Below are 10,226 nucleotides of genomic sequence, written 5' to 3' on the forward strand. Positions count from 1 at the left end.
GTCATTATTTTTCCGGGAAGAAAACTAACAAGAATCAAGTATGATGTTGTGAAATATGTTCTAAATTTTTGAACTATTTGAAAAAAAAGAAGTAATTGTTAGAGCTGACTAAAATAAATTAAAATTATTTTGTTCGATTCATACTTTATCTTATCTTCCCTTGAAAAAGCTCAAATATGCTATTAAATTTTGTGAAAAATTTGTTTATGTTATCCGTTAAAATTTTGATTTATTTATATCATTTTTGTTTGAGAAAAAGTTTATTCATGTCATTATTTGTTAACTGAAATGACATAGATGAACCAAACTCTAAACAATGACATAGATGAGTTTTTCTCAATCTTCGATGAAATATTTGAGTCTTTTCCTTTTAAAAAATCAATTGAATTACTGATGTGGCCGAATCATAATTAACCACGTGTAAAAGATAATTTTACAAAACTGAGATTTTTTTTTATTAATAAATAATAACATGAATGAACCATTTTTAAACAAAAATGAAATAAATGAGCCGAGTTTTAAATATAAAATTCTAGTCTTTTGCCTTTTATTTTAACTATATATAATATAATATATAAATAAAAACAAAAAGTGCAATTATTCCTTCTAAAAAAAAGATCTCCGGAATATTGTAGAAGCCTCTTACTGTTCCTATCAGAAATAAAGTGAAGAAGATGCTAGATTACACTCGAATTGCTTGAGTTTCTCAGATTCATCGACTATAAATATCACCATACTTTCTTTGGTTTATCATCAGCAAGTAATCAAGCACTAGAATCAAAAGTTAAAAAATCCTCTGTTTTCTTCAAACAACAAAGTTCCCAAAAATGTCTCTGATTCCAAGCTTCTTCGGTGGTCGCAAGAGTAACATTTTCGACCCATTTTCCCTTGACTTATGGGATCCATTCCCAATTTCAACCAATGCTCCATCCTCTGCTCGTGAAGTCTCTGCTTTTGCAAATGCAAAAATAGATTGGAAAGAGACCCCAGAAGCTCACGTCTTCAAAGTGGACGTTCCGGGGATAAAGAAAGAGGAAGTGAGAGTCGAAGTGGAAGAAGGAAGGATTTTACAGATTAGCGGTGAGAGAAGCAGAGAGCAAGAAGAGAAGAACGATCAGTGGCACCGTATGGAGAGGAGTAGCGGTAAGTTTTTAAGGAGATTCAGACTGCCGGAGAATACGAAGACGGGAGAAATTAAGGCAGCGATGGAGAATGGGGTACTGACTGTGACTGTTCCAAAAGAAGAAGAGAAGAAGAAATCTGAGGTGAAGGCCATTGACATTTCTGGTTAAACACAAGTGCAGATCAAAAGTCGCTCTGTCAATAATGTCTGTTTCTCAAGTATTTTGGTTTGTTGGAGATTAAGCTTTTAATTTGAATTGTGTATGTGTAATTGTGGTCTTCTTCTACTTGCATTTGTAAACAAGAAAATGTTGTGAGAGTTTAATTAATGAAAAATTTCTTTTTAAAAAACAATAAATGGATGTCCACATTATTATATCATGTGTTCGTAAATTAATTATACTTAACACTTGTTAAGTATAATTTGCTATTTCCTCCGTTTTTAAAAAATGATCTAGTTTGACTTGTTACGGAGTTTATGAAAATAAAGAAAACTTTTGAATCTTGTGGTTCTAAATTAAAGTTATGTCAAATGTGTAAAATTGTTATTTAATCTTGTGATCTTAAACATGCTACTGAAATTAAAATGTTACCAAAAAGAAAATATGTCATTCTTTTTTAAACAGACTAAATAGGAAAGGAAAACGGAGGGAGCAGTTAACTACTCTATATGATATATTTGATGTTCAAAGTGTATACATAACAAGAAGATATTCATATACTCCCTCCGTCCCATTTTATGTGGCGACATTTGATCGGGCACGAAGTTTAAGAAATAAATGAAAACTTTGAAATGTTTACCGAATTGTTTACTGAATTGTCCTTTAAAAAGTAGATTCACTTTTCTCTCTCCTCATAAATGTATTGGACTATTATTTTAAAATTAAGTGGGACCAACAAGGATAAAAGAGAAATTGTACCTTTAAATACTTATCATATAAGGAAATGTGACATTCTTTTTGGAACTGACCAAAAAAAAAATTGTGTCACATAAAATGGGACGGAGGGAGTATCATACTTGGTGTCAAATATATATAGATATATTGTAACAATGAGAAAAATACAAAAAGTGAAAACAAAGTTACTTACTACTATTCTTTTTCTTGCTTTCTTCTTGTCATTTAATTTAGGGAAAATGCACAAGTACCTCCCAGTCTATACCCAAAATTCCTGAAACACATTTAACTTTTACTAAGGTCCTATTACCCTCTGAACTTATTTTTTAATTAATTTTCTATCCCTTTTCGGTCTATGTGGCACTATCCTTGAAAAATTATCAACACGCATTGGGCCCACAAGATAGTGCCACGTAGGCCAGAAAGGGGTAGAAAATTATATATAAAATAAGTTCGGGGGGTAATAGGACCTTAGTAAATGTTAGGTGTGTCTTGGGGATTTGGGCATAGGCTGGGGGGGTTACTTATGCATTTTCCCTTTAATTTACTACACATACTTTATTTTATAACACGTTATCAGTAGGAGTCTCTTCATCTACGAACATCTTTGATGGTATATTAGCTCAAACATAAGTAGTATAGAGTATATTCTATTTTGCTATATAAGTCTTCTTATAATTGATAGTCTAAATTTGGTGTGTCTAATATAAATATCGTTAATGTTATAATGCAATTTCCGAACATCTACAAGATATAATGCAGTAAAAATGGATCTAACTACTCAGTTGAAGAAAACTTTGCCTACTTAGGTGTCAAACATCAATTAATGAACCTTACCCATGAACATCTGACTCCACGAGAGCAACCTATGATTATAAAGACTGAAATTTCTTAGGTTTTCACCTTTCTTGTGTGGTAATTCTTCTCCCCTTATTGCTCCTTTGCCCGGGTGCCTTTAGAGTGTTTTTGGAGTAATCCTCGTCTACTTTCTCCTTTCTAAAATGAGAGGAAAATAAAAGATGATGTATTAATTAGACTTTAGAAATTCGCCAGCGTGCTATAGCAACGCCGCCATAGTGGAAGCCTTCCTCTATGCGGGATGACGTCAGGCCAAAAAATCAATCTGGGCCAAAATTGTCATGTGCTCAAATTTTAAAAATATTTGCACCGCACTTTCGAACTTTTGAAATTTCCCACGAGAAGCCCTTTGATAACATAGTTTGAATCGTTACAATAAGATACTAGTTAATCCATTGATCATCCCCAAACTAAGACCCGGGAGAAAATAAAATAGATCGATTATTGAGGTTTACCGTATGATTTGACACGTCAAGAATGCACTCACCATATGCAAGGAACACAATGCTACCACGTCTCACGTATCCAAGATTATCAGAATAGAAATATGAATGCACGAAAACAACAACAAATTTTTTACCTGCCTACTTCTCTGGACCCCGCTATAGCAGCCATAACCCCGTTATAGCAGTGTCATTGTAGTGGTTGTCCAACCACTATAGCATCGTGCAAATTAGAATAATAAGAGAGAGGATAATGAGTTTCTATGCTCATTTACCCTCTTCCAACTCTCAATCTCAATATCTCTCTCTGAACAGTGTTCTGAATCATCGAAATCAGGGTAAGCATCGCTTTCCTTACTCTTTCTACTTTAATAGGCAAATAATGACGAAAGCATGTTAAAAATTGAATAAAATAGAATAAGGTTTGGGTTGATTTTGAACTTTGAAAATAATTGCTTCATTGTCAAATTTTTCGAAGCATGAGATTTCCCCTTACTACACTACTAATACGTTCTGAGCGTAAGGGTTACGGATAAAAGAGCTTGAATCGATTTTGAAATACTGGAGAAATTAAGTTGAAGGGTTGTTCTTGAAGAAAACTTAGATTTGAGAATGATTTAGAACTTGAAATAACTAGATTTTTTTCATATTTAATTAGGAGAGTACTTTAAGATCACTGATTTGTAGAAAAGTTATCAAAAACGAATTTTATTTAGCTAAGGAGCGCTATGAATGCGCCTGCTGAAGATTGCTATAGCAACCTTGCATCTCGCTGTAGCGGATGACGCCTTGCACTAATCTCAATAATGCACCAGCACAAATATCTGATAATTCTGCCCACCAATCTTAAGCAAATATAAAGAAAACATCTATACTATTTTTTAACTTCACTGATATTCACACCTTACAAAACCCTATGTCATTCAATTTTGAGACAAAAAAAAAGTAGTCTTTTATGTTTAAAAAAAAACATTGATACTTATCCTTTATCATAATTTACACACTGATGAGAATGTTATAAATGAGAGAGGTGTGTTTCTCAAACTAATAAGTGATAGTTTAGGTATGAAACTCACACTTTCAATCGTTTAGGTATGAAACTAAAAAAAATGGGATAATTTAGGTGTGTTTTTGATACTTATGTCTATTTTTTATGTTATTTTCAAATAATATATGTTACTTCCTTTGTCCCAATTTTATATTGCAATAGAATTTCAAGAGTCAACTAAACTTTTATATATCTTTTAAATATATTAAGTTGTTAATTATTGTGATCTTTAGTACCATTTACGTAATTTATAAATAATATATGTTACTTTCGCTATCTCAATCACCTGACACTGATAGAATTTTGAGAATCATTTAAATTTTAAATGTTTTATAAATTTTGAACTGGTTAATTATTGTGATTTATAGTATTTTTGATACCATTTCAAATTATGCATGTTACTTTCCTTTGTCGCAATTTATGTGGCACCGATAGAATTTTGAGAGTAATCTAATTTTTTATGTCTTTTAAATATTGTAATTTATAGTATTTTTTACGTAATTTTTAAATATATAACATATTAAAAATAAAATAAACAAATAAAAATATAAAAAAATACAAAATTTCAAAATATCCTCAGTTAAAAGTAGAGAAGGAACGGTTATCTGCTTCTGGCCACTTTTATACAGTAGTAAAGTACTACTATAAGTAATGAAAAAGTTGGAACCAAAGTAGATGGGTAGTAAGAATGAAAGAAAAACAATTATATTGCCGCTGTTTTATCAATTTGCTTTCGTCTATTTTTTACTGAATTTATTTGAAGAAGATTTTTATTTGCACATGCCTTATTTCTACTAAATTTTTAAAACAAATTTCATTTAAATATGCAAAAGAATATACCAACAAATATCTACTCCATAATTTTGTTTCGATTGTCATTATTTTTCTGGGAAGAAAACTAACAAGTATCAAGTATGATGTTGTGAAATATGTTCTAATATTTTGAACTATTTGGAAACAAAAGTTATTGTTAGAGCTGACTAAAATAAATTAACATTATTTTATTCGCTTCTTTTTAATTATGGAAAAAGTTTAAATATGCTATCAAACTTTGTGAAAAAATTTATATACGTCATTCGTTAAATTTTTGGTTTATCTATATCATTTTTGTTTGACAAAAAGTTTATTCATGTAATTATTTGTTAACTGAAATGACATAGATAAATTAAACTTTAAGCGGTGACATAGATGAGTCTTTTCTCATATTTGACATATTTGAGCCTTTTTTTTTTTTAAAAATGATTGAATTAATGATGTGGCTGAATCATAATTGATCACGTGTAAAAATGATTTTGCAAAATCAAAATGTTTTTTAATTAACAAATATTGACATGAAAAAACTTTTTTCAAAACAAAAATGGTATAAATGACCCGATTTTAAATATTAAATGCGATAACATATTAAGTCTTTTTCCTGTAAAAACAAAAAGTTAAATTACTCCTTACCAAAAAAAAGGGTGCAATTATTCCTTCTAAAAAAAAACACTCTGGAATAATGTAGAAGCCTCTTACTGTTCCTATCAGAAATAAAGTGAAGAAGATGCTAGATTACACTCGAATTGCTTGAGTTTCTCAGATTCATCGACTATAAATATCACCATACTTTCTTTGGTTTATCATCAGCAAGTAATCAAGCACTAGAATCAAAAGTTAAAAAATCCTCTGTTTTCTTCAAACAACAAAGTTCCCAAAAATGTCTCTTATTCCAAGCTTCTTCGGTGGTCGCAGGAGCAACATCTTCGACCCATTTTCTCTTGACTTATGGGATCCATTCGAGGGCTTCCCAATTTCAACCAATGTCCCATCCTCTGCTCGTGAAATCTCTGCTTTTGCAAATGCAAAAATCGATTGGAAAGAGACCCCTGAAGCTCACACCTTCAAAGTGGACGTTCCGGGGATAAAGAAAGAGGAAGTGAAAGTCGAAGTTGAAGAAGGAAGGATTTTACAGATTAGCGGTGAGAGAAGCAGAGAAAAAGAGGAGAAGAACGATCAGTGGCACCGTATGGAGAGGAGTAGCGGTAAATTTTTAAGGAGATTCAGGTTGCCGGAGAATGCAAAGACGGGAGAAATAAAGGCAGCGATGGAGAATGGGGTGCTGACTGTGACTGTTCCTAAAGAAGAAGAGAAGAAGAAATCTGAGGTGAAGGCCATTGACATCTCTGGTTAAAGAAATGCAGATCAAGTGTTTGATGAAAGTCCCTTTATCAATAATGCATTAATGTTTGGTTTGTTGGGAAATTAAGCTTTTAATCTGAATTGTGTGTAATTGTCTAAGTTGTAAACAAGAAAATGGTGTGAGAGTTTAATTAATGAATAATTTCATTTTTAACATTTATTTAGTAGTTATTGTTTCTCTTTTCCATTCTAAGAAATGATGATCCCAAGTTATGATCAGAAGCAACTTGTTATGTGAATAGGATTTTTATGTAAATAATGACTTTAATTAAATTAATGTCATTAACATAATCTTAAAATTGTTATTACTTTTACATCTCTCAAGTTACTTGTCCCTCAATTTAAAACAAGTGTCACAAAAAAGATAAAAATGAAAAGGTTGTACATGAACACTCAATTACCAAACATGCTCATGGAAAATGTTAATATTCTTGAAGTACCTTTAATACTAGAAAGTCTATTTAGTGCCACAAAAATTAATTAGAAATTTTATCAGTGCCTTAGAAGAAATATATATATTATATGTTATTTAAAAATAACAAATTTTATCAGTGCCTTAGAAGATATATTATTTAAAAATAACATAAAATATGTGTACTTTAAATTGAAGATATTTTTAAAAATTCAGTATTTTCTTTATTTTTTATTTTTTGTAGTTTATTATATAATTAAAAATTATGAAAAAATTACTATGAAAGGGAATTAAAAATAGATAGATTCTGGAATTTTGATTAATGTCAATAACATATATTATTCGTAAAATATATAATAAATTATAATAATTAATAACTTAAAAATATTTAAAAGACATAAAAATTTAATTGATGCTTAATTATTTTTTTATCAATATCACATAAATTAGGATAGGAAAAGTAACATATATTATCTTTACGTAAAAGTATTATAAATTATAATTACTACCAACTTAAAATATTTTATCAATTATATAAAAAAATTAATTGACTCTTAAAGTATTATCTATATTACATAAATTAGAATGAAAAAATAACATATATTAAATTCGTGCTAATATGGACTCCTATAGTTCAACAAAAACATTGTTTGGTTACTTTATTTAACCTAATCCATGGATTAGTTATACCTTACACAAGGTCTTACTTTATCCCTAGAAAAGGGAGGGTAACTAATCCAAGGTTTAACAATCCTTGGATAAGATCCCTAAATGACTAAACTATCCCCAAATCTTTTTTCCTATTTTTTTTTGCTAATTTAATTTTATTTTTTTTATACGAGAATATTTATAAATATTCTTTTAAATTCACCAAATTCGTTTTTAGAAATATACCGTGCTATCAATGATATCGATAATGTCATATCACACCTCAATTTTTTTTATTTTTTTTTTATATTTTAGTATTTAACTTGACTAGTTAGATGAAATATAAAATCTCATAATAACTCAAGCATATAATAGGAAATAAACTTTTTCTAGAGTTTTAAACCAAACGTAAGATTATGTGGGAAATAATGAATCAAACACTTGATAAAAATTAATCTCTGCATTACTAATTCATGCATTAGTAATCCCTGCATTATACATCTTTGTACCAAACGACCCCTTAGTATATACTAGATGAGGCTTGTTCATACTAATGTGAAGAGGAAGAATTTAGAAAGTAGATTAAATTTTAATATGATTTTGAGATATTTAAGTTGTTAATTACTATTTGTCTGTGCAAAAATTTAGTGTGAATAGTTCCATTAATAATTAAAGTATTTTTCATTATCGATCGTTGAATTTTTACTCAAAGTAGTTACAAGATATAAACAAATATTACCGACATTCAAAATAATAAAGCAATAACTAAAGAATATGAATTTAAAACTAAAAGTCTTAGCTAAAACGAATTCCATAATTTTGAAAAGAATATACACTAATTAAATTAAAGTAGAACAAAAAAAAAATTAATTTTTTTTTTGAAACACGATGTGTCTGCTTCAGCATGAAGTCTTGAATTTAAAATTAAAAGTCATAACTAAAACGAATTCTATAATTTCAAAATAATTATACAATAATTAAATTAAAGTAAAATAAAAGAAATAATTATTTTTTTAAAATACCTTGAAGCAGACACGTTGACGAAACGTGTCTACAAAATTATTCAGTAATTAAATTAAAGTAAAATAAAATAAAAATTCTTAAATAATATTTCCAAAATACGATCAGCGCAATTACATCTTCAAAATCCATATCTGTGGAATATTGTAGAAGCTTCTTACTGTTCCCATCTAAAATTAACGGAAGAAGATCCTAGATAACACTCGAATGGCTTGTTCTCAGATTCATCCCTATAAATATCACGGACACTTATTCTAGTTCATCATCAAGCAAATCAAACACTAAAATCAAAAGTTAAAAAATCCTCTGTTTTCTTCAAACACAACAAAGTTCCCAAAAATGTCTCTGATTCCAAGCTTCTTCGGTGGTCGCAAGAGTAACATTTTCGACCCATTTTCCCTTGACTTATGGGATCCATTCCCAATTTCAACCAATGCTCCATCCTCTGCTCGTGAAGTCTCTGCTTTTGCAAATGCAAAAATCGATTGGAAAGAGACCCCAGAAGCTCACGTCTTCAAAGTGGACGTTCCCGGGATAAAGAAAGAGGAAGTGAAAGTCGAAGTGGAAGAAGGAAGGATTTTACAGATTAGCGGTGAGAGAAGCAGAGAGCAAGAAGAGAAGAACGATCAGTGGCACCGTATGGAGAGGAGCAGCGGTAAGTTTATAAGAAGATTCAGGTTACCGGAGAATACGAAGACGGGAGAAATAAAGGCAGCGATGGAGAATGGGGTGCTCACTGTGACTGTTCCTAAAGAAGAAGAGAAGAAACATGAAGTGAAGGCCAAAGAAGAAGAGAAGAAACATGAAGTGAAGGCCATTGACATTTCTGGTTAAACAAGTGTTTGATGAAAGGCCCTTTGTCAATAATGTCTGTTTTCTCAAGTATTTTGGTTTGTTAGGAGATTAAGCTTTTAATTTGAATTGTGTATGTGTAATTGTTAAAGATTGTGGTCTTCTTCTACTTGCATTTGTAAACAAAAAATTGTTGTCAGAGTTTAATTAATGAAAAATTTCATCCCGTTATAAAATGGATGTCCACAGTATTATATCATGTGTGGTAAGTTATTATACACATAATATATTAAGTGATTATACTAGTTAATATATACTTGGTGTCTAAATTATATACATAATAAGAAGATATCTAATATATTCAATGGTGGAGCCAGAAATTTCATAAAGAGTGCCCAGAAATAACAAAAGCTCTTTTCAAAACATAAAACTAGTGAGATTCGAACATATGAGCACTCCCTCATTCCAAGGAGGTGAAACTATTGGGTTATAACAACTTGTTATGTTAAAGGTGTTCAATATATGTTATTTAATCATTTTCGTGTATTATTTTACTTGTATATACAATATTTTTGCTAATTGTAACGACTCGGAAAAATGATAGGTTAAGCAAGAGCCTATGACTTTGTGTTGACCTTATAATGAGGTTCTATGAGGGGTTTTTATGTAATTTCGTTTTAATTGTTTATTATGTGGGGGTTGATTTTAAATGGTTTTGGGTCTTAAAACATTCCTTTAACTCATTATTTTCCCAAATCAAATCCCAAATTCTTTCTCTCTTTATATCTCTCTCTAACTCAAGGAAGAAGAAG

At 30.1% G+C, this 10,226-nt stretch overlaps 3 protein-coding genes across 4 annotated transcripts; all 3 read left to right on the forward strand.

Annotated features, from left to right (window-relative positions):
- Positions 1 to 606: 606 nt before the first annotated feature.
- Positions 607 to 1,500, forward strand: LOC102588416 (17.4 kDa class I heat shock protein-like). Its single transcript, XM_006360757.2, has one exon. It carries the CDS (start codon positions 828 to 830, stop codon positions 1,290 to 1,292), a length of 465 nt encoding a protein of 154 aa, XP_006360819.1. The 5' UTR covers positions 607 to 827; the 3' UTR covers positions 1,293 to 1,500.
- A 4,320-nt stretch (positions 1,501 to 5,820) lies between these two features.
- Positions 5,821 to 6,702, forward strand: LOC102588746 (18.2 kDa class I heat shock protein-like). The gene has a single exon (XM_006360758.2). It carries the CDS (start codon positions 6,061 to 6,063, stop codon positions 6,532 to 6,534), a length of 474 nt encoding a protein of 157 aa, XP_006360820.1. The 5' UTR covers positions 5,821 to 6,060; the 3' UTR covers positions 6,535 to 6,702.
- Positions 6,703 to 8,848: 2,146 nt separating this feature from the next.
- Positions 8,849 to 9,645, forward strand: LOC102589078 (17.4 kDa class I heat shock protein-like). Of its 2 annotated transcripts, XM_015315003.1 has the most exons (2): positions 8,852 to 9,402; positions 9,436 to 9,645. In XM_015315003.1, the coding sequence occupies exons 1-2, from the start codon at positions 8,962 to 8,964 to the stop codon at positions 9,454 to 9,456; spliced, it is 462 nt and encodes a 153-aa protein (XP_015170489.1). In that variant the 5' UTR covers positions 8,852 to 8,961; the 3' UTR covers positions 9,457 to 9,645. The 2 variants fall into 2 exon arrangements, with proteins under 2 accessions (XP_006360821.1, XP_015170489.1); XM_006360759.2 differs by having other exon boundaries at positions 8,849 to 9,645.
- The last annotated feature ends 581 nt before the right edge of the window (positions 9,646 to 10,226 follow it).

This window comes from Solanum tuberosum, unplaced genomic scaffold (genome assembly GCF_000226075.1).
Source record: "Solanum tuberosum cultivar DM 1-3 516 R44 unplaced genomic scaffold, SolTub_3.0 scf00332, whole genome shotgun sequence".
Lineage (NCBI taxonomy): Eukaryota > Viridiplantae > Streptophyta > Magnoliopsida > Solanales > Solanaceae > Solanum > Solanum tuberosum.

Excerpts from the sequence above, each read along its gene's own strand:
- LOC102588416 (XM_006360757.2), top strand. The coding sequence starts at position 828 with ATGTCTCTGATTCCAAGCTTCTTCGGTGGTCGCAAGAGTAACATTTTC.
- LOC102588746 (XM_006360758.2), top strand. The coding sequence starts at position 6,061 with ATGTCTCTTATTCCAAGCTTCTTCGGTGGTCGCAGGAGCAACATCTTC.
- LOC102589078 (XM_006360759.2), top strand. The coding sequence starts at position 8,962 with ATGTCTCTGATTCCAAGCTTCTTCGGTGGTCGCAAGAGTAACATTTTC.